The sequence below is a fragment of the Theropithecus gelada genome, chromosome 8 (genome assembly GCF_003255815.1).
Source record: "Theropithecus gelada isolate Dixy chromosome 8, Tgel_1.0, whole genome shotgun sequence".
NCBI lineage: Eukaryota > Metazoa > Chordata > Mammalia > Primates > Cercopithecidae > Theropithecus > Theropithecus gelada.
In genome coordinates this window covers 119346012-119371114 of record NC_037676.1, presented here as the reverse complement: position 1 = coordinate 119371114, position 25103 = coordinate 119346012, and the positions used below count along the sequence as shown (strand labels likewise).

At 36.8% G+C, this 25103-nt stretch overlaps 1 protein-coding gene across 3 annotated transcripts in view; it reads right to left on the bottom strand.

The window, feature by feature from the left end:
- SLC30A8 (solute carrier family 30 member 8) overlaps window positions 1-25103 on the bottom strand; it is a 254270-nt gene that overhangs the window by 21083 nt on the left and 208084 nt on the right. For 2 of the 3 annotated variants that reach the window (XM_025393916.1, XM_025393915.1), the window contains 3 exons: window positions 14035-14064; window positions 13730-13929; window positions 2276-2422 (listed from right to left, as the gene is read on the bottom strand). In XM_025393916.1, the coding sequence (XP_025249701.1) occupies window positions 2276-2422; window positions 13730-13853 (271 nt within the window). In that variant the 5' untranslated portion in view covers window positions 13854-13929; window positions 14035-14064. The remainder of the gene's footprint in view (window positions 1-2275; window positions 2423-13729; window positions 13930-14034; window positions 14065-25103) is intronic. The other variant, XM_025393914.1, reaches the window with a different exon arrangement.

Below are 25103 nucleotides of genomic sequence, written 5' to 3'. Positions count from 1 at the left end.
GAAACCTGGACACAGACATGCAAATGGGGAAAATGCCATGTAAAGATGAAAGCAGAGCTCTATGAGCCAAGGAATGACAGACAAAGTTTCTGACAAAATTTGCCAGAAAACCACCAGAAGCTAAGAGAGGCCTGAAACCGATTTCCCCTCACAGACCTCAGAAGGAACCAACCCCACTGACGCCCGATTGCAGACTTCTGTTTTTCGTAACTGTGAGGCAATAAATGTCAGTTGTTGAAACAGAAATGTATTGAAAACCGAGTAATGTATTATTACCCAGTGTGTGGCAATTATTTCCCAGACTTCAGTCATTCATAGACAACCTTCATAATTTGTTATGAAAATTAATAATGTACCCCCCCAAAATAATGTACCCAATTTGTAGTACATTATTAAGGCAGCCATAGGAACCTAATATAACATATAGCAAACACTCAAGAATCTGTTATTTTATTAGTCTACTCAGGCTACTTACAACTCCCCTTTGCAGAAGTTTATGAGGACCAGGCCCAAAAATTTCTGCTTTGCCGGAAATGGAAGTTGAGTCTGTGGATGTCAGGAAGTGTGTTTCCTACCCGTGAAAATCCAAATCAGGGTATGAAAGTGGAGCGTGTCTAACTCAAAACCCATGGTTAGGAAGCACAGTGGGAAAAGAGCTGCAGGTGTAAAGCTCAAAACCAAGAGCAAGAGTCAGGAGTCAGATCTCAAGACAAAACAAAGAGTCAGAAATCCAAAAGTAACTAGTTAGAACGGGAGACACATGAGGATCACTGGTAAATGCTACCATGATTGCTTAAAAAAAAATAGCTTAGCTGGGCTCATTGGGTTGACCAGATGATGGGTGTGTTGGGTATGAATGTGTTGGACTCACCTCTATGTCTATAGAGGTGCTGTTTAATATGGTAGCCACCAATCATGCATGGCTGTTTAAAATGAAATTAAGTAAATTTCAAAATCTGGTTCTTCAGTAGCACTAGCCGCATTTAAAGTGTTCAATAGCTACATCATACTGTATATTACAGAATATTGCCTTCGCAGCAGAGAGTTCTATGAACAGCTCAGGGTCTTCCATGGCCACGATGCCAAAGTACAAGCAGAGATCTAAATTCTGAGTTCACCCTACATTTTCAAACCATCTTAGGTTTACAAAACTGCTTTGACAAATGGTATCAGAAAGGGTCAAGTACATGTAAAACTTTACACCGACAAATAATGGGTGCTTAGCCAGAGGTCCATGTTTTCCAAGTGTAGTGCTGTTCAAGCACCGGCAAAAGCATTCTCAGATCACATTGTCACGAACTCTCTTTACTGCTGTTTATTGCCTCATCTCCTGGATGTTAAAGGGAAGCAAGTCAAAACACCTGTGATGATCAATGGTTTAGTATGAAATTAGGACTTCCTGCCATTCTAAACTTGAAAAACTGCAGTCCACAGGTGTCAGTCTACAAGCTGTGACACGTGTCTAGCAGCCCTTTCAGTGAAGGCTGGCCACCCTTGCTCAGCTCTCCGATTTCCTCTACATTGAGGTTCTCAACCAGTGTGAAAATGTGGAATTGTGGCTATTTGTTCACATGATTTGCACAAAATACTCAGTCAGAAGCTCCTCCAGCTGATATAAGGAATAACACAGAGGAGAATTGAAGTTGCAGAGTATGGGGTTGTGGGGGCGAGTAAGGGAGGGACTGTAAAAATGAGTCAGAGTAAAAACCCTCATCAAGACCTAGGTGATGGGTTAGTTACTCAGTGAAGGAACCAGCTGCAAGAAAGCTTGCATTATTGTTGATTGAGTGAGCAAGCTATTCAGCTGGACCATTCACTGAATGGCTAAATGCTGTGTGTGAGCAGGAAAGCCTGTATTCTATTCCTGAATCCTCTATAAGAAGTTCTTCAATCTCTGTAACTCTCTTGGGTGCTCCGTGCCTCCTTTTGCAATATGGCAGAAGCTTTACTCCTATCCTCTCTTCCAGGGATGCAGAGTAATTTAGTGAATTGTATTATGTCTATCACCAGGCACAGAGTCCCTGAGGCTGGGGCGGTTGCTGAAGTGATACACGTGTTCCTCTTGTCCCAGAGGACTAGAGATAGCACCATTAATCTGTTATCTGAATTAATATTGAAAACACATATTCCCACATAGACGTTTGTTTTATCCTGTGCATCAGAAATGTGTCTCTAAGGATTTTCCAACAAGGCTTTGCTTTGTAGCTTCCATTTTTACCCTTGGTTTGACTTTGCAGCACCAGCCTGCTGTTATTGCTCACTCTATGAACTGTACCTGCTCGGTGCCATCCAAACGTCAGCCGCTTAGAGGGAGGCTTCGATGACAACCACAGGGAGAAGAGACTGAGCAGGAAACTGGTCAGGTCAATTAAGAGGTGGGCAGCATCTGTGACGACAGCAAGACTCCCAGCGAAGTGCCCACCTAGAGAATGCAAAATAGTACACTGTGTTAAGGCCCCAGAATGCAGCTAGATTCATAGACATGCTAACCATCGTGGGTGAAAATGCCGCAGACTCACAAAACTTTAGAGGAGAAAGAGATCTTAAAGTTGATTTAATTTACTCCTTCTGCAACTCAGAGAGTGGATATGATTTGAACACGTAGAAATCAATTTCAAAGGAGAAGCCATTCCTTGGGTAGCAAAGACATAGAGATTAGAAACTGTGGGGCAGGCACATCTGGAGAACACCTTAGTTAGACTGGGGTAAGAGGATTCAAAAGAGAAAAATACAAGAGGATCAGGCTGAAGCAGTGTGGGCCAGATTCAAAGAGTCTCATAACCCAAACTGAGGACATGGACTTTTGTTTATAAACTAGATGCTGCGATGTGGCCCACAGATGTGTTTTTATTTGACTTATAATTTAATCATCATCTTTACCCTTTCCTTTTTCTCTATTAATTCATATTATCCACCTGAGCTTGAAATCCCTGTAATAAATAATAGGGAGCAGAAAGGAGAAAGGGCAGGTACCTTCCAATGGGCGTCTTGAGTGCTACAATCCAATAAAGCACAGGGATGCAATGTAAGCCATGAGAGTCCTGCCTGGCTTTTCCCTTTATTTGATGTGCTCCCTCTACTTCCCTCTAATCCTCCTTTGAGAAAAGACCTCCAGCCTCCAAAATAGAAGTTAAAGAAAAACCTTGCCCTTTCCTTCCCAGACACGGTTTGTTGTTTGAGAGCAATAACCTTTATTGCTCTTACTACATCTTCTCAGCAAAGGGCTTTTGCTGACTGATTAGTTCTCCCTACAGCTGTTTATTGCCTTGTGTACTACAAAATAGCAGAGACTGTCAGCCATCAGCCTCGCCATCATCAGACTCACCTTGTCTCGCCTAATGATTTTTAAAAATTACATAGATAGCTCATAATTGCAATAATCCCCACAGGCCATTGGCTCTATCTGTAGTTAATAACTGGTTTGTCAAGGTTTAATGGGCTGAAGCAAAGTAATCTTCGAGCCTGTTACCGAACAGTCAGTGCAAAAATCAGAATGATTCATTAGCCGAAAAGCAACATTTTGCTAACAAATCAGCTGTCCTTCCAATTATCCTCTAATGTTGCTCTATCTGCCAAACTTGGTCCTGATGATAAAACTGTGTTAATAAGGCATTATTTCTTGCCCGGAGAATAACTCCATGCAGATAAGCAGTATGCTGCAATCACAGCAATGAGTGATGATGATTCTACGTGCTGGGTTGAAATATAGTCTAAATCAAGGAAATGAAGTCAGTCTTATAAAGCCTCTTCAACAGTCTCAGCTGAGGCAGGAAGCACCTGAGAAAGAAAAAGGGCTTGCTTTGGAAGAAATCATGTTACTATGGAGGCTTGGAAACAGAACCATTTCGCAACCTTCAGAGCTACTTATAGGAACCATCCAGAAAACTGTAGGCAATCGCTGACACATAGAGCAAACTGCTTGCAAGAGGTAATTTGTGACTGATCTTGCATTTGCTTCTGAAAGCATGGAGTATTATTGACAATTAATTCAATTATCCAGCCAATATTTATTGAGCCCTTACTGTGCATGGTACCAGGGATTGGGTATACAAAGATAAACAAATCATAGCCTCTCTTCAGTGATCTCCTTGTTTAACACTCACTGTACCAGAGACAAGTTAATGGGCTAAGGGATCGGAGAGCTGCTCTCACTGGGAGGAGTGAGGAACTTTTCACAAAGAGAGGGGTAAGAATTAGCAAAAACAGAAGGGGTTTTCGGGAAGAGATAAAACCACGGGCTAAAATAGAGTGAAAGAACATAGCACGTTTTGGGGAAAGCAGAAGGTATGGAGTGTTGGAGGAAAAATGGGAAATGAGCCTGGGAAAGCACATTGGAAATGCCTGTGTGGGGTATTATATGTCAAGCCAAGGGGTTTGAATGTGATTCTATGGCTAAGGGGATCTACTTATTACTTTGAGGCAAGGTTGTGGTATGTTGAGATCTGTTTTTAAGAGAGACATCTTAGCCAGCAATATGGAGGATGACTTTGGAGAGAGATTAAGAGGAGTTAGAGGTTAAGACTTGACAGTGTTAGCCAAGGGAAATTATGATAAAGGCATGAACTAGGGCAGCAGCAGTCATATTTCTGGAATACTTGACAAGATGTGGAGAGCAGTACACTTATACCAAGATAAGAGACACACGGAAAAGACTCAGACCTGGAAGACTTTACTTAAGGCCTGTGGGGTGAAGGTGACAGCAATAGAGCAGAGGAACCATGGGGCCTGGGTCTCACAAACTACCTCCGATTAAGATGGTGTTAATTCCCCATGTGGGTTTCCATGGAGAACAGAGACTTACTGACAGCAATGAAAGAAGTAAATGTTTATCTGACAACATTAGCCATGTGTCCCATTGCTGGGCTTACACCGTTGTGTGCTATTAATTAATTTTTAAAAATTCTTTAATTATTTTGTGAATAGTATTATGATACTATACCATATGTTGTGTCAAAACCCCATTGAGTTGTTATTTAACAAATACAACAGGTCCTCAAATAACATCAGTTCATTCAACATCCTTTGTTTATAACGTCGATAAGAAAATAAAATGGATTCCTGACCAGGGCCGCTGTCTGTGTGGAGTTCGCATGTTCTCCCCATGTCTGCGTGGGTTTTCTCTGAGTATTAGGGTTTCTTCCCACATTCCAAAACTGTGCACGTGAGGTTCACTGGCACATCTACATCGTCCTGGTCCTGGCGGGAGTGAGTGCGGGTGTGACTGTGCCCTGTAATGGGAGGCATCCTGTTCAGGGCTGTTTCCCACCTTGAGCCCTGAGCTGTGAAAAGCTCCAGCTATGAAACTGGAATAAGAAGGCTGAAAAAAGAATGAATGAAAACAAATGATTGTAAAATAAGTATGTGTAAGGTAGATGATCATCATACAGATGCCCAACAAAAAAGAGTATGAAAGTGCTCAGCAAAGCCAGCTCATTTTTTCTTATTTGGGTTTGAACTGTGTGGTGGTAGGAGGCACTCCTGACAATTTTCACTTTGCAAACATTTATTCCTTGATGTAACCACCACCATTATGACCACCCTCACTCACTGATTCACCCAAAATTGCATAATTATCTCACTTGTGTTTATCATCTTTCTTAGATGTATGTATAGCTCACATTTATTTCAGTGTTTAATATTTGAAGTGTTTTGGCCTTATTTAGAAGTTTTGTGATGTTTTTGTGACCAGTAATATGGCATGGAAACTTGACTCGTTTCTATCAGTTGGCCTATGGTAAAATTGGTTTTTGTTATATGTCATTTCACTGAAAGTCAAAGTTTCCAAGAACTTCTCCACGATGTTAAGTGAGGACTTACTGTGTTTAAAATATATCACAGTTCTCATGTTTTGACATTTCTTAAAATATTAATACCAGGAACCTCCAAAAATATAAGAGGCCTGAGCTACTACAATCCCTTGGCTGTGTAGAACAAGGTAAGTGCCCTGATCAATAAAACTTGTGGTTATCACACCACCCAGCAATATCTTTCTCTTAGTAAAAGAGAAGTTTTTCACTCAGATAGTTACCGTCTTCCCCAGGCTGCTCCCAGCTCTGAATTCCCGTCTGATAATCTGGTGTTTTCTCTATTTTTTTTTTTTTTTTTTTTTTGAGACGGAGTCTCGCTCTGTCGCCCAGGCTGGAGTGCAGTGGCCGGATCTCAGCTCACCGCAAGCTCTGCCTCCCAGGTTCACGCCATTCTCCTGCCTCAGCCTCCCAAGTAGCTGGGACTACAGGCGCCCACCACCATGCCCAGCTAATTTTTTGTATTTTTAGTAGAGACGGGTTTTCACCGGGTTAGCCAGGATGGTCTCAATCTCCTGACCTCGTGATCCACCCGTCTCGGCCTCCCAAAGTGCTGGGATTACAGGCTTGAGCCATCACGCCCGGCCCGTGTTTTCTCTATTCTTACTCAACTCAGAATAGTCCTACTTCAGACATCTCCCCTAACTACTCTCAATTTCTTCCAGCAAAGGCCATACCTGAGCTTATTTTTCTTCTGAGGTCTTAGCATCTGAACGTGTATCCATTCAAATAGAGAAACATGTTTACATCTGCAACATAACACCTCTTTTTGGCCTTTCTACAAGTAGGAATTTTCACCAGCTATCAGAAAGAGTCCCAATTCAACAGGTTCAAAGGTCCCTTAAGGGTGGATACATTATGCTTATATCCTTCTTTAGTTCATTCTCCAGTTTGCTCTATACTCTGTCGCAAATTATTTCCCTCAACACAGCTCTATGACCTGCTTCTCCCCCGTTCTAAATGTCAATTACTCCCCAAAACCTATGAATGACCGAGCCTCAGCTCTTCTTGGCCCTCCAACTACCATTCTAGTTATATTCTCCATTAACCACGTTTTACCCTACACTCCTGCCTTGGATAGGCTTTCACAGTTGTAAGCCATGAATGCCTAACCCAAACAGCTTAAACAATACCAACAACAATATACCAGTATACTGGCTCATACAACTGAGAACATATCTGGGTGGGATTGGATCAGATGCAGCCCAGTCCTAAGGCTCAAAAATGTTCTTGGGCTCTGCTCTGTCTCCAGCTACTGCTATTGATTGTCCAGTTTAAGAAAGACTTTTCCTCCATTTCAGCAACAAAGGTAGACCTCTAAAAGCTCCAGACCTGTAGCACTTCAGCTCAGTTTTTGTAGAGGAAAGAGAGAATGCTTTTTTTCCAGCCTCCCTATGTAAAGACCCAGAGACTCTGATCAGTCCAGCTTGGTATCTCATATCTAGCCCAGCCTAAAAGCATGAGGTTCTCAGACCAGCAGGACCAAAATTGCAACCAGAGAAAAGAATATGACAAAGCTTGCTGAAAGGAAATACCAGTCTACTACGGACAGTGGTACCCAAATTTCTAAGAATACAGATTTCCTTTCCTGTTTCAGACCCATGCACTTGGAATCTTTCAAGGCAAGCCCTGATAAATATCTATCTCCTAGACCACAGCAGTAAGTAGTGTGCTGTTCCTTCAGGCCACTCCATCTACCTTTTGGCCATATCTCAATTCCTATTCACTTTTCAAAGCCTTGCTCAAACCCCATATCCTGCAGGAGGACCTCTCAGATTTTCAAAAGTGATCTGAGAATAGTAATTGCTTTCTCCAACATAGCCAAGAATGGCTTTGGGGAGGAGGTGAGCTGTGGATCAGGGTCTTGACTAATGACCAGGATTTTGATGAGTATGGAGAAAGAGGAGAAGGCTTTTCTATTCAAAGAAAAAAAGCATAAGAATAAAGTGCAAAGATTATCTTGCAGAGAATGAATAAACAAATGTGGCTGAAACAGGGTAGTCAGGGAAATAGCAAGATAAGAATATTGATAGTTTTGCCACCAGATTATGCAATGTCTTGAAAACCGAAGTAGGAATTTTTCATTTTTTCCAGGATGCTAGAGCTTTCCAATATATTGATCTTTTTTGACTTGAGGCAAGCAATTAGGGCCTAGCACAGTGGGAGCCTCTGAAGCGGTCTCTTCCAGCTACAAGCACCCTTGTCAGTTTATCCCAGTGCTCAGTAAAATGTACTACGCTTGTCATGAAGGGAAAAAGGTTGTGAACCCTGAACTAAGCAAAGGGGAGCCAGTTAAAAAAATAATAAATTTTTTTTTTTTTTTTTTGAGACAGAGTCTCACTTTATCGCCCAGGCTGGAGTGCAGTAGTGCAATCTTGGCTCACTGCAACCTTCACCTCCTGGGTTCATGCACAATTCTTCTGCTTCAGCCTCCCAAGTAGTTGAGATTACAGGTGTGTGCCACCACATCCAGCGAATTTTTATATTTTTAGTAGAGATGGGGTTTTGCCATGTTGGCCAGGCTGGTCTCGAACTCCTGACCTCATGTGATCCACCTGCCTTGATCTCCCAAAGTGCTGGGATTACAGGCGTGAGCCACCGCACTGGCATCAGTAAAAAACTTTGAAGACAGAAGTAATATAAGGAGAGCAATGTTTTAGGAAAATTGGCTCAATCTCAATATAGCTCAAATGCTGAATATTTTTCAGTCAGTATCAATTTAATTTATTTACTGACATCATCACTCACTTCTGCCCCTAAAGTCAGATTAGAACTCATAAACTCTAATGCATAGAAATGAGAAGGGAAAGAGGAGGTTGTGAATGAAATTAGACCCTTATCTCATCCCATATACAAAAATCAACTCAACATGGCTTGGAGACTTAAATATAAGATCTGAAACTCTAAAACTACTAGAAAAAAAATATAAAGGAAAAGCTCCATGACATTGGTTTGGGCAATGCTTTTTTTTAAATATGACCCCAAAAGCCCAGTCAACAAAAGTGAAATTACACAATTGGGATTACATCAAACTCAAATGTAAAGGAAACAATCAACAGAATGAAGAGACAATCTACAGAATGGGAGAAAATGTTTGCAGACCATACATATGATAAAGCGTTAATATCCAAAATATATATAAGGAAGCCAAACAACTCAATAGTAAGAAAACAAATAACCTGATTACAAATGGGCAAAGAACCTCAACAAACATTCCTTGAAAGAAGACATAGAAACGGCTAACAGGTCTATGAAAATATGTTCAACATCACTAATCATCAGGAAAATTCACCTCACATCTATTAGAGTGCTTATTACCAAAAAGAGGAGAGACAAATGTTGGTGAGGATGTGGAGAAAAGAAAAGAAAAGAAAAGAAATCTTGCAAACTGCAATGTAAGTCAGTACAGCCATTACAGAAAGCAGTTTCCTTAAAAAATTAAAAATAGAACTACCATATGATCCAGCAATTCTGCTACTGTGTGTATATCCAAAGGAAGTGAAGTCAATATGTTGAAGATATATCTGCCCTGCCATTCAATGCTGTTCATTGCAGCATTATTCACAATAGCCAAGATATGGAATCATCCTAAGTGTTCATAGACGCATAAATAGATAGAAAGAATGTGGTATGTATACACAATGCAGTTCTGTTCAGCCTTTAAGAAGGAAACCCTGTCATTTGCAGCAACATTGATAAACCTGGAGAACATTTTATTAAGTGAAATAAGTCAGGAACAGAAAGACAAACACCACATGATCTCACTTATATGTGTAATCTAAAAAAGCTGAATTTATAGAGCAATGAGTAGAAGTGTGGTTACCAGCGGCAGGGATAGGGGCTGGGGAAGGAAGAAGGTGGGGAGGTGTTGGTCAAAGGACACACAATATTAGTTAGATAGAAGGAATAAGTTTAAGAGATCTATTGTAGAACATGGTGACTATAGTTAAGCACAATGTACTGGATTCTTCCAAATTGCTAAAATGAGTAGATTTTAAGTATTCTTACCACAAAAAAATGTTAAGTATGTGAGGTAATGTCCATGTTAATTAGCTCGATTTAGTCATTTCACCATATATGCATATTTCAAAACATCATGTTATACATAATAAATATATATCATTTTTATTTGTCAATTAAAACAAATTAATTTTGTGAGCAGAAGACCATCTCTTTTCAGACTATTTATTAGATATCAGCCGGAGGGACGATGCCATCTATTCTCAGCATCCATATGGATTCAGGGAAAAGCAGAGGAAGAAAGTAGTGGAAGAAAGAAGTCAGTCAATGAATCTTCCTGAGCTGTGTTTGCAGGTGGTAGTGCCAGAATTTTATTTGGATGTCCAAGAACATCGCCTTTTCAAATCACATTTCAAATGAATTCTGTTATTAGGTTTTTCATTATGTCAATCTTTTACATAAGCTATTGAATATTATCCACAAACTTATTAATTCCAATAATGATAAACAATATCCCTCTGGTATAGATGTTAGTGAATTTCTAAAAGGTGTTTTCCAAATTAGAATTGCTAAAAGTAAGTTCTTTGCGACTCCATCAAGCTATTAATTCAGCTTCTTCAAAGGAACTGACTCCAGGAATTTTGTGGTATTAGCTCTGTAAACTTTGAAAGGATATTGCCAACCCTGGAATTGTCTTGGACTGGACGTGTCTAAGTTCTTTCATAGTTTTCAACAGTTATAAATGTCCAAATATGAGTGTATAGGCCATTAGACTCCATAGCTAGAAGAAACCAGCTAATTCTGGTTGCTAGATATTATAATGCAAAAAATAGCTAAGCAGAGTCTATTTTTCTCTAGTCTCAGATTATGATTAATTTACCCCTTCTTTTGGATAATAGAAATGTAGCCACCAAAATATTGGTAACAGAGTGTGAAGGTAACATTTGATAACACATTGGTAGTAGCTTATGGTCCTATACGTCAGGTAGTTTACAGTGTTCTTTTTTCTATTTGGGGAAAAATAATAAGATAACATTGCATATCAGGACATTTGAACTAAGTTAATACCAACATGAGGCTATCATGTTCCATGGTATGATAATACATTTGAAATTTTCAACGAGATGAATGACTTTGAAAAAAAATAAATGGCCAAAGTGTACCCAAGATGGAGAAATTCTGAGTGTATCAATAAGTGAGGAAGAAGCTAAAAATCACATCTAACGATCATCTCCAGAAATGTCTCCAAAGCCATACAAATAACTAGGTAGTTTTTTAAAAAGGAAGAGATAATAAAATGTTACATAAACTGTTTTTATTTCTTTATAAAATTATTAAAATTAAACTTTCCATTTAAGCATGCATAATTCAAATATAAAAACCTAGAAAAATGACATAAAAAAGAAAACTATAGTTAAATTTCAATTATTAATAAAGATGTAAAAATCCTAACAAAAATATCAGTGACTCAGATTCAGCAATGCATTAAAAGGATGGCCCGCCACAGTCAATTTGAGAGGCACCATAGTTAGGGCTTAGGAATATAAGCTCTGGAATTCAGACGGCCTGCCCACTTACAGGTATGTTTCCAAGGGAGAGTTACTTTACTCTTTGTGCTTCTAGTTCCTTCTATAAAGTGAGATTAACAATGAGAGCTACCTCTTAGGGAATTCACCAGGATTAATTAAGGTAATACACGGAAAGCACTTGTCACAGCTTCTAACACATAGTAAGCATTAAATAAATAATAGCTATTATCATAATGCCAAAAATGCAAAGATCATAACATGTTTCAAAATCTCTTTATATAACGCACCTCAAACATGGGTCAAAAAGCTTTAAAAAACAATAAATTCAAAAGAAAAGGTATTTGATTAAAAGTCAACACTCGTTCTTGATTCTTTGCTAATAATTACAAAACTGAAACAAAGAGACATTTCATTAACATAATACAAAACACTTAACCCTTCAAGAAGCATTTTGCTTAACAGCTAAATAATCAAACATAGATTTGATTTAGCATAAGGTATTGTTTAACATGATAAAAACATGAAACACACAAAAGAGATATAACTATTGAAATGAGGAGAAATATGTTTTCTGCACAAGAGAGGGTGATGTCCTGGGATGAGGAAGATGCACGAGACAGGAAAAGGGGACATGCACTGAAATATATTTAGAATTGACAATAATTCAAATGCATAATTGAGTACAAAGTGAATATACAAAAATCAAAACTTTAGAATACAAAAAGTAATTATCTAGAAAACAAAACATGAAAAATGGTGGACTGCACTCACCCCTGGAAAGAATAAGCCAAACACATACAATAATCAGAAATAACTCTTTCAAGAAGTAGGCTGTCCGTGTAGTCAGATGAACACCATAAAACCTTGATGAGACATGTAGAATATTTGGATAAATAGAGAAACATAACATATTCCTGGAGGGAAAGCTGAATACTTAAAGATACTATGTTGTCAAATTAACTTAAATATTAAGAAAATCATAATTGGATGGGGGAAAACTGAACAGAACAATTCTCATGTTTAATTAGGATAATAAAGAGAGATGAATAGCCTTTGCTTTTCTCTGCTAAATTAAAAATCTTTAATAGGAAATAACAGATATTATAACATATAAATCTACATTAATTATGTCCTTGACAGAGACCAGAAACACAGATCAGTGAAACACCTTAGAAACAGACCCTGCTATTTATAAACTGTGGATAAGTGATTAAAGAAATATCAAAAATCAATGGAGAAAATAATTAATTATTTCATAAATGATGCTGAAAACTGTGTTAGCTATTTTAAAAAAAATTCAGTCCTGACAGCATACAAATATATCTAATATCAACATTAATTTTAAAATTAAACACAAAAATTAAACAACAAAAAAGCTATCTTCTCAGTAGATGGAGAAGGATTCTTAAGCACTAAAACAGTAAAAAGTAGTAAAAGAAATGAGCTCAAAATGAAAAGTTTAAAACAGTTACCTATGTAAAATTTAAAACTTATCTAAGTCAACACAAACATCAAAAGGTTAAACAACAAACTGGAAAAGCACTTATAACTAATATAACAAAGGTCTAATATCCTAATATATAAAGAGCTCCCAGAGATCAATATAGAGAATTAAAAAATTTTCTAAAAAACAAATGAGTAACAGACATTAAGAGACAAGGAGAAAATGCATTAACAGAGGGAAATACAGATCACTAACAAGCATGCAAAAATAGTCTAATAGTAACAATTAAAGAAATAAATATTAAAACATTCATCTATACAATAGCAAAGAGATTTTAGAGATTAAAATTAGTTGTCATTAAGATTTGCAGTCAGAATCATTCTCAAGTAGAGCTGGTAGACATGAATTGTTTAGCTTTCTCAACAGCACTCTGGCAGTATGAATCAAGTAATACAAATATTCATGTCCTTCAAGCAATTATTTCCACTTTTAGGAATCTCTTTGAAGGGATTAACCAGAAAGGCAGGCAGAATTTTCTTCAAGATTTTGCATTGCAACATTGTCCATAAGCAGGAAAAAACTCCCTAAATTTCTAACGATAGAGAAATCGTTATGTAAATTACAGTGGAGCATATTAGAGAATATTGTTCAGGAATAAAAATGTTTTTGAAGAGTATTTGACAGTGTGGTCAAAAGCATTCAGTATGCTCTCAGTTATGTTTAAAAAATAAAACCTGTGAGCTATGAATAGAAAATGCATTGCACAAAACACTCCCTAAAATTATTGAAGGCTATGACTCGAATATGGAATAGTGATGAATTTTATTTTGTTTCCTACTGTTTTTCAACTTATCTACAATGAGCATATTGTTACCTTATACTTACAGAAAATACTAAATCTTACTTTAAAAGAACTTAGGTAACCCTCCCATAATGATGCGGAGTTTTATTTGTTTGCTTGTTTAATCAAAAAAGTCTGCAGAAAGACTCACCCACGACCTCTGCAATCATGAAAATGAAGCATATTGCTGAAGCAGCACAGAGCTTCCACTTGGCATAGGCGTGCTCATTCGCCCTGTTCTCTGTGGGCTGGGAGCCACTGTGGCAGTGGTACATGCCTCCTGACTCCAACTCCTCTGGTCTCTCTCTGGGACATTGATCTTTATTCACCGGTTTCTGTTGGAGTTCCACACTAGGAATGAGTTTGACAGAAGCAAGAAGTGAACATAGTTGCAAACCAGCCACTCACTGACCCACGCTGCCCATACTTGGAACCACTATTAGGACATTTGCTTACTTGCTAGGAAGTGTTCATTTGCAGCTCTTTCTACAAGAAAATATCAAGTGTAAGAAACAAGCAAGAAATTTCCTTCTAAACTTTAACTACTGAAAGTTGTACTTTTATTCAGTCAAACTCTTATTCAGTCAATGCCACCAATGATTAAGAGATATCAAAGGAACAGGAGAAAAGAAGCAAATACATTTTAAAGGGATTTCTTCCCAGTTATTTCACTCACAAAAGACTTGGACACTGTGCTACAAAAAATAATAATAATCAGACTACATTGTACGATATGTGTATATGAGCCAGACTGAGGATTCAAATACTCATCAACATCATTGACAGATCACAGTACTTTTTCCTGCTGACTCCGTATGTACTCTGAGATCTTCTTACCACCGCTCTGCAGACAGTGGCTACCAATTAATCAATGTTATGATGAGAGTTGAAACCTACTTATACTTCCCAAAGCAGGCAGTGAATATCAGTTCCGCTCAAATATAAAGCAAAATTTAGAGTCACTCATAGAATTTCACAGATGGAAAGGTAGATAACATTTGGTCTAACACTTTTTTTTTCTTTTTTTAAACAATTTTTATTGATGCATAATAAATATACCTAATTTAGGGTACATGTGATAATTTAATACATTCATATAATTTTTAAAGATCAAATCAGTATACTTGAGATGTCCATCACCTTAAATATTTCTCTTTTCTTTATTCTAGAAACATTTCAGTTATTCTTTTCTGGCTATTTTGAAGCATATGATAGATAATTGCAAACCATAGTCACCTCACAGATCTATCAAACACTAGATCATTTTCTTCTCTCAAATCATATATTTGTACCCATTTATCAACCTTCCTTCGTACCTTCCTCCTCTCTACCCTTCTCAGCCTCTTGTAACCACCAATCTACTCTCTTATCTTCATGAGAGCCACTTTTTTAGCTCCCATATATAAGCGAGAACATGTGATATGTGTCTTTCTGTGCTTGACTTATTTCACTTAACTGCAACCCCATATTTCTTGGCTGAAGTAACTAAGGTTCAGGGAGTTTAAGTAATTGCCTGAGGTCAAATATCCAGGAAATTTTGGAGTGGGAATCCCAAGCCCAGTGTTTCTTCTGTCATGCCTAAACCAATTTTAGGTGTCCTAATGTTGGGGCAGGAAGGCAGATGTCAATATCCATGGATCTTGAACTAATCATATTTTTAAATTTTTAAAAATAAACTCATGTACAGAAATAAATAAGAGTCTTGGAATTAAGAACTTTGCATTCGTGACTGAAAGGTAAAAACAAACAAACAAAATTAGCAATATATTAGCTTTCACGTTATTTCATTTAGCCTATCACCATTCAGGATTAAAAGTCTGATGGTTTTGGCTTAGATGAACATTATTATTCTGACTCTAATTATTATATATGATTTTTCTGAATAAAATAATATATATTCATTATAGAAAATCTGGAATTACAAAAAAGTCACAAAGCAGAGGGAAAAATAACTGGTAATCCTCTCCAAGAGACAATTATTATTGATATTTTATTGTGTAGATTTGTAATATATGAATACACTTTTTACATAACTAGATTTCAGATTAATTAGGATGTTTTGGGTTATAAGTATGGAAAACAAGACTCTTGCTAGAATAATTAACAAGTAAGAATTATTGGTTCTGCAACTGAAAACATCTAGAGGGGCCAGGTTTCAGATACTCTTTGACGAGGTCTCCAGATTCATGTCTTGGTTCTCAGCTATTCTTCAACCTCAAGCTTGTCTTCCCCATGGTAGCGGGATGGTTGCCAAAGGTAATCAGACTGTGTATTTATTTTTTAACATATACATAGAGAGATTATCCCCTCTCAAACTGCTAAACAAGAGTCTTGATGTGCATGTGGATTTGGCTAAATGAGAAACAACCACTATAGCCAGGGGAATATGGATGAGCTGATTGACTTAGGCATTGCTATACTCAGAAGACTGGCAAAACCCAGCCATGCTGACTCATACAGCTGAGAATGGGGAAAATTTTACCTAAACCTGGCTGCTCCTCAGTGGGGAAGCGCTAGAATGGATGTGAATAAGATGATTGCATCACAAGAGGATCCTAACAAAGCTACAGCTTCTGAACCTGATTCTTAGCTATAAATATTGTTAATATTTTTTCCATTTATAACATGTTGTATATCATTATTTTTAAAATATGGAGGGCAGTATATATTTAACATAGCTACATCATAGCATAATTAACTCATGTTTTTAAATTATTAGACAACTTGTTCTTTTGCAATTACTTGCTCATATAAGCACTACTATGATTCACATCCTTATAATCTTTGCTCAATATATTATCTCCTTAAAGTGGAATCTTAAAGGGGAAATTACTTGGTCAAAAGGTACCTACATTTCTAAGGATTTTGACATATATTGCCAAACCGGCTTTGGAATATACATTACAGCCAATTTACGTCATTGGTTTATTTTTTATCAATTATGTGAATAGCACTTAGGATTCTGAGTAGTTCCAAATAAGCTTCTTAGTTGGAATAAGAACAATTTGGAAAGTAACAAATAAAGTATTTATATTTAAAATGAGTAGACTTTTGCTTTTGTTATGTAATAATATTCTAATAATAAACAACCATAGAATATGGTAGTGTGGGTCCCCAGTGGCCATCAACTCAGAGGAACCTGAGTACTAACACGAACACATTGTTGAGATTTACTCCTTCCTTGGGCTGAGAAGACAGCATGAGCAAAGCAGGCTCACCAATTGTTCTGGAACTGCCTGGTGTGCTGTGGTCATATGAAGCGTTGCTTTATTTTAGGTTTTCATAAATCTTATGACCAGGGAAAGCCAAGTAGTCAGTGACCAGGAGAGAGAATTTATCTTGGAGCAGCTTAGAAGCCAGACCAAAGCAAGAATCAAACCTGGGAAAAAGCCCCTGGGCAATGCCACCAGGAGGAAAGTATGAAAATGTGGGCAATTTTTACTTTTGTGTACTGTTTCCCTATCTTGGATTCTAAGTTTAACAAATATGGGTATACTTTGAGCTGAGACTGCTTCTTGAAGAACTAAGCCAGAAATCAAAAAGTGGGCTTCATAAGGTCCATTGAAATTGTATATAATGTGTTCGTGTGTGTGTGTATGTGTGTGTGTGTGTGTTTTATGGGACAGGCAAAAGTACAGTCTTCACTTAGCTTCCAAAAGAGTCTGTGACCCCAAAGAAGTTAAAACCCAAAGTTAACATATATTCCTCATAAGCTCGTTAGAGCAAAGTTATCTAAGTCTCTCTAGATGCAGAACGGCTCTTGATCACAACAATGATGTGACTTTTCAATATTAAGAAGAAAGTTATAAAAAGCAAGTTCTATGATGCAACAAACACTGAAATGTGAATCTGCTATTAATGAATAAATCCCAAAACATTCCCATGTATTCAAATATGGCCAAAGCTTTAAAAATTAGGAATAATAGGCCAAAGAAATTTACTGTAGCATCAAAGAAAAAAAAGATGGAGAAACAGAGATGAAAAAGTATGGAAATATTAGAAAATTTGATGCCAATATTCTAAAACTTTGATTTCATCTGCAAAAAATGGGATTTAGAAAATGGGACTTTATTTTTGCAATCTTGGAGAAACTTTTATTTTTTAATTCTATTTTTGTTTAGTGGTAGAAATTAAATTCTTTTGCTTCTATCTCCAAAATAATGTTGGTAAAATTTTTATTTTTTACCCTCTTATTTCAAATGTTGAGCACATAAAAATCACTTTAATTTTGTAGTTTCACATCATTTTCCCCAAGAACCTCAAATCACTATTCCTGTTAGAAGGGGAGATAAAAGCTTCAGCCTCACCATGAATTTTTAACATTTTATTCATTCATCATTAAATATTTATTGCATACCTAAAAAGGGCCTGCACCAGCAGAAATGTTAATGATACCATGTTGTACAAGACAAACAAAGGTCCTTCTCTAAGGAGCCTGTATTTTAGTAGAGGGAGACAAAGAGTAAATGAATCAATTTACTTTGTCTTTAGTAGAGGCTATATAGTATGATGAATGGTGAGCAGGAGAGGGAAGATGAACTACCTTAAATGTGGTGGGAAAGGAAGGCACCTCTGTGGAGGTGGTATCTCAGCAGCAAGTTACAGAATTACCAGGAGAAAACCTGTGTAAGTGAAAGCTATCACAAGTAGAGGGCATTGCTAGAGCAAAAGCCCAAAGACAAGAAGGATTTTCTTGTTCAAATGCTTGTCTTGAACAGAAAGAAAACTACATAGGTGGCCCCTGTGGCATAAAGAAAGAGTGAAATGGAAAGAGGTCAAAAAAGGGATCAGATTTTGCAGAACAATTCAGGTCACTATAAAGAGTTCAATTTAATTCAAGGTCTAAAAAGAAAAATTTGGAAAGTTTTGAGCTGGGAAGTAACATTACATGGTTCACATTTCTAAAATGATCGCTTTGGGTGCTGCCTGGAAGACTAGAGTGTAGAAGATCAAAACATAGAAACCCACAGAAGATGACTACAGCCAACACATTGGTGGCTTGGACCTATGTAGTGACAATAAAAATGGAAAGAAGTAGTCATATTTGAGGGACTTTTGAGAGGTGGAGTCAACAGGAATTGCTAATCAATAGCATTAGTTCAGGGGGAATAATAGAGAGGTGGGACTCAAAGATGACTTGTTGGTTTCTGGTTACAGTAACCAGGAGAAAGGAATGCCAGTTCCCAAGATGGGGCTGAGTGGCAGGCAGTGCAGTATAGAGGCTGAGAGCTTGGGCTCTGGCAACCCACCACCTCAGTCAAACTCCCAACCTTACCACTCACTAGTCATATGACTGTAAGAAAATTACTTAACCTCTCTGTGCCTCAATTTCCCCATCTGAAAATAGGAATAATGGTGGCATCACTCTCATAGGCTGGTTGAGAGATTTTTAGCTAATTCGTATAAATCACTTCAAAGTGTAACTGGAGCAAGATAAATGCACAAATTTTAAAATTATTTTACCATATTCATGAACCACATTACATTATTATCATTGTTATTTAGGAAGGATAAAGTAGGCTATACTGCAAAACAACTTTCAGGACAAGCATTTTTATAACAAGACTTAGATAATAAAAAAGCAAACCAATTTTTTGTTTCTCTTTTTGCCCACATCCACTATTCCAGATTTTACTCCAGTGACATGACATCAGTCTTGTATGAATTGACCCTGGAGATTGACTGTTCATTCCTAAACAGAAGATAAATATCAAAGAGGGAAATAACATTCCTGTAATCCCTTAGCAGTTCTTCACTTCTGTTTCCCTGCTTCACCATTCTCCTTGTCTGCCCTAGAAATAGTTCTATATGCTCAATGCCTGGGACCCTGTCTTGAGCATACAGATATTCAGTACATATTTATTGAGATTATATTTCACTCAATGTTTATGAAATAAATGAGTGATGTAGAAGAAATAGTTTGAAGGGTGAGAACTAGAGAAAGTGGGAAATAGAAACATTTACAGAATCAGATGTCATGTTTTGTCCTAGACAGGTATTCAATCACACACCCCTTTTTAAACAACTTTATTAAGATAAAATTATAAAATTTGTGTGCTTTGGGAGGCCAAGGCAAGCAGATCACTTGAGGTCAGCAATTCAAGACAACTCACTAGAGATGGAGTGAAACCTCATCTCTACTAAAAATATACAAAAATTAGCATGGTGGTGGGTACCTGTAATCCAAGCTACTGGGGAGGCCAAGGCAGGAGAATTGATTGAACTCAGGAGACAGAGGTTGCAGTGAGCTAAGATCACACCACTGCACTCCAGCCTGGGCAACAAACAGAGCAAGACTCTGTATCAAAAAAAAAAAAAAAGATCTAATTTTAATATTATGGAAATGGTCTATTTAATCTATATAAATTAATGGTTTTCAGTATATTAACAGAGTTGTGAAACCATTACCAAAAAAAACCCATATTCATTAGCAGTAACTCCCCATTCTCCTTGCACCCTCTCCCAGGCGACCACAAATCTACTTTCTGTCTTTACAGATTTGCCCATTCTGGACATTTCATATAAATAGAATCATATAATATGAGGACTTTTGTGAATGGCTTCTCTCATTTAGCATCATGCTTTCAGGGTTTATCCATATTGTAGCAAATATCAGTATGTCATCAGTATTCCATTGCCTTTTATTTCCAAATGGTATTTCATTGTATGGATACATAAAATTTTACTAGTCAGTTGATGGATATTGGGTTATTTCTTTTTTTGCTGCTTTTTGACTATTTCAAATAATGTTGTTATGAAAAGTTGTATAGAAGTGTTTTGTAGAAGTATGTTTTCACTTCTCTTCCAATCAAGCAATGGAATTCCTGAGTCATAAGATAACTTTATATTTGACATTTTGTAGAACTGCTGGACTCTTTTTCAAAGCACAGTACCATTAGACATTCCCATACACTGTGTAAGAGAGTTCCTATTTCTCCAAATCCTTGCCAACACTTGTTACTATTTTTTTTATTATAGTCATTCTAGTGGGTATGAAGTGGCATCTCATTGTGATTTTGATTTGCATTACCCTAATGACTAATGATGTTGAGCATATTTCATGTGCTTATTATACATTTGTATGTTTTCTTGGAGAAATGTCTATCAGTATTCTTTACATATTTTAATTGATTTATTTATAATTTTATTAATTATAACAATTATTTTACATATTCTTATACACATCCCTTATCATGTAATTTGTAAATATTTTATCTCAATATGTGCCTTATCTTTTTATTTTCCTGTTAGTTTTGTTTACAGAACAAAATACTTTATTTTGATGCTCTCCAATATATATAATTTTTCTTTTATCACTTACGCTTTAGGCGTCATACCAATAAACCGTGGCCTCACCCAAGATCACGTGTTTTCATTTAGGAGTTCTATAGGTTTGGCTGGGCGCGGTGGCTCACGCCTGTAATCCCAACACTTTGGGAGGCTGAGGCGGGTGGATCACGAGGTCAGGAGATCGAGACCATCCTCGTTAACACGGTGAAACCCCGTCTCTACTAAAAATACAAAAAAAATTAGCCGGGCATGGTGGCAGGCGCCTGTAGTCCCCAGCGGGAGGCTGAGGCAGGAGAATGGCCTGAACGCGGGAGGCAGAGCTTGCAGTGAAACGAGATTGTGCCACTGCACTCCAGAATGGGCGACAGAGTAAGACTCTGTCTCAAAAACAAAAACAAAAAAAAGAGAGTTCTATAGGTTTTGCTCTTACATTTAGGTCTATAATCAATTTTTTAGTGATTTTTTAAAATGGTGTCAGAAAGGTATACAAATTAATTCTTCTGCTTATGTACATCCAATTGTCCCAGCAATAGTTGTTGAAAATACTTTATTTTTTTTTTACCATTGAATTGTCTTGGAATCCTTGGTGAAAAACAATTGACCACACATATAAGAACTTATTTATGGACTAAAATTCTATCACATTGGTGTATATGTCTGTCTTTATGCCAATATCACACTCTTGTTGTGATAACTATAGCTTTGTATTAAATTCTGAAATCAGGAAGTGTGAGTCCTCCAAATTTATTCTTTTTCAAGATTCTTTTGCCTTTCGTAGGCCCCTACTGGTTCCATATAAATTATTAGGCTAGCTTAACTTCTTCAAAAAGACAGTTAGGATTTTAGTAGTAATTGCATCAAATTTCCATGTTAATTTTAGGAATAATGTCATCTTAGCAATATTACGTTTTCTAATCCACAAACATGGGATATCTTTGATTTATATCTTTTATTCTTTCTTTAATATTTCTAACTCACTGTTTTGTAATTTTTAGTGTAAAAGCTGTGCACTTCATTTGTTAAATTTATTCTAAAATACATTATTATTTTATGCTATTGTAAGTGAAGTTGATTTCTTAATTTCATTTTCAGATTTTCCTTTGCTACTGTATAAAAATACAATTACTGTTTGTATATTGATCTCTTTTACTGTGACCTTACCAAACTTGTTTATTAGTTCTAAAATTTTTAAATGGATCTTTTAGGACTTTCTACATATAAGATAATGTCATTTGAAAACAGTGATAGGCTGGGCACAGTGGCTCATGCCTGTAATCCCAGCACTTTGGGAGGCCGAGGCGGGTGGATCACCTGAGGTCAGGAGTTCAAGACCAACCTGACCAACATGAAAAAACCCCATCTCTACTAAAAATACAAAAATTAGCTGGGTGTGGTAGCGCATGCCTGTAATCCCAGCTACTCGGGAGGCTGAGGCAGGAGAATCACTTGAACCCAAGAGGCGGAGGTTGTGGTGAGCTGAGATCATGCCATTGCACTCCAGACTGGGCAATAAGAGACAAACTCCGTCTCAAAAAATAGGAAAGGAAAGAAAAGAAAGCAGTGATAATATTAATTATTTCTTTCCAATCTGAATGTCTTTTATTTTGTCGTCTTCCCAATTGCTCTGGCTAGAACATACAGTACCATGTTGAGTAGAACTCATGAAAGTGGACATCCTTATCTTGTACCTGATTTTAGGGGAAAGTGTTCAGGCTTTCGCCATAATTACTATAAAAGACTGCACTTTGGTACAGTGTACACTGCTCAGGTGATGGGTCCACCAAAATCTCAGAAATCACCACTAAAGAGCTTATCTGTGTAACCAAACACCACCTGTTCCCAAAAAAACCTATTGAAAAAAATTATGATGTGAGCTGCACGTTTTTCATAGATGCTTTTGAAGAAGTTTCATTTTATTTCTAGTTTTGCAGGTGTTTATATAATTAAAGGGTGTTGAATTTTGTCTATTCGCTTTCTGCATCTAGTGAGATAATCATGTGAGCTTTGTTCTGTATCCTATTAATATGTTGTATCACTTTGATTGTATGTCAGATGTTAAATTAAGCTTGCGTTACTGGAATAAATCCCATTTCATCATTGTTTGTAATTACTTTTATATGTTGCTGGATTCAGTTCATTAGTCTTTTTCAAGGACTACTGCATCTGTATTCATAAGGGATACTGTTCTGTAGTTTTATTTTCTTGTGATATTTCCTCCTTTTTTGCTATCAGCAGAATATTGACCTCATAAAATGAGTTGGGAAGTGCATTTACGCCTCTTCTACTTTGGGGAAGAATTTGTGATGAGTTAATATTAATTCTATTTTAAATTTTGGTAGAAATCACCAGTGAAGACATCTGGACTTGAGCTTTCTTTGTATAAGGTTTTATGAAATTTATTAATAATTCAGTATCTTTACTTATCAGATTTTCTGTTTCTTCTTAAGTTCATGTGGTAGTTTGTCTTTCTATGAATTTATCCATTTCATCTAAGATTATATACATTTTATTTTATGCAGTTTACTATTAAATCAGTTAAGAGGAAAAAGGAGAACAAATCATGTCTTTTATAATTACCCACATTATTACCCTTATTGGTGCTATTTTTTTTTAAGTATTGATTCAACTTAATATCTGGTGTCATTTGTTTTCTTTAATATTTCTTTTTTTACTATTGCTCTCTTTACTGATTTTTGTAAAGTGAATCCAACAACAAATTATCTTAATTTTGTTTGTCTTTATTTCACCTTTATTTTAGGAAGATAGTTTAGGTGGATATAAGATTATTGGTTGATAGGAATTTATTTTTCTTTTACCACTTTAAATGTCATCTCACTGCCATCCTCCTTTGCTTCTGGTAGAAGTCAGTTGTTAATCTGATCAGGATGCTCTCACACATAATGCATCTTTATTTTTTCTCTTGCTGCTTTCAAGGTTTTTTATTTGTGTTTTGCTTTTAGTAGTTTTACTATAATGTGTGAGCGTGTAAATCTATTTGCTTGATTCTTCTTAGAGTTCACTGACCATCATGAATGTATAGATTAATATTCAACAAACTTCAAAAGTTTGGGGCCATTATTTCTTTGACTATTTTTCTTCTCCTTTTTCTCTCTCCTTCTGGCCCTCTTATTATGCATATGTGAATATATTTAACAATGTACCACATTTCTCTGAGGCTCTGTTGATTTTTTTACTTCATTCTATTTTCTCTCTGTTTTTCATGTTGCATAATATCTTCCAATCTATTTTCAATTTCAGTGAATCTTTCTTCTGCCAGCTTCTATGAGTACAGTTCTACTGTTGAACCCCTCTAGTGAATTTTTAATTTCACTTATTGTACTTTTCAGCCTCAGAATTTTCATCTGGTTCTTTTTTAAAAAAATAATTTCTAACCTTTCATTGATATTCTCAATTTTATGAGACATTTTAATCATACCTATCTTTAATTCTTTGTTCTTTGATTTTCTTTAATTCTTTTAACCTAGTTATAATAGCTGTTTTGAAACATTTGAATTCTAAGTACAGCACCTGGACTGTTTCTACTAACTGCTTTTTTTTTAAACCAGGTGTTGTCTGACTTTCCCTCCATGCGCAGCCTCTGTTGTCATTCCTCAGAGGGTGCATGACTGGGTAGATGCACAGTCATTCTTATCCTCTCCCATTTCCAAAGGATAATAATCACTTTAGTTGTGTTCACTTTGACTGTTTCTTTCCATGGTCTCGCTGTTAAGTGATTGTTCTGCCTGTGTTGGTATCACACCCAGATTTTGGCCTTCTTAATTGTTTGCTGAACTGTTGCTCTACGGTTTTCAATAATACTCTGAGGTATGAATGGACCAACAATCTGATCCAATTAAATTTGTCTGCTTCAGCTACTGTAACAACATACCACAGACTGTGTGTCTTAAATAACACAAATGTTATTTTCTTACAGCTCCAGAGGATGGAATTCCATAATCAAGGTGCTAGCAAATTCACTGGTGAGGGTTCTCTTTCTGACTAATAGATGCCTGCCTTTTCGTTACTTCCTCGCGTGGTCTTTCCTTAGTGTATACACCCAAAAAGAGAGACAGAGTGAGATATCTAGAGTCTCTTCTTATAAGAACATTACTTCTGTCAGATCAGGACCCCACTCTTATAACCCCAATTAACCTTAATTATTCCTTAGAGGCCCCATTTCCAAATACAGCCACACTGGCATTTGTGCTTCAACATATAATTGTGGGGGACATAAA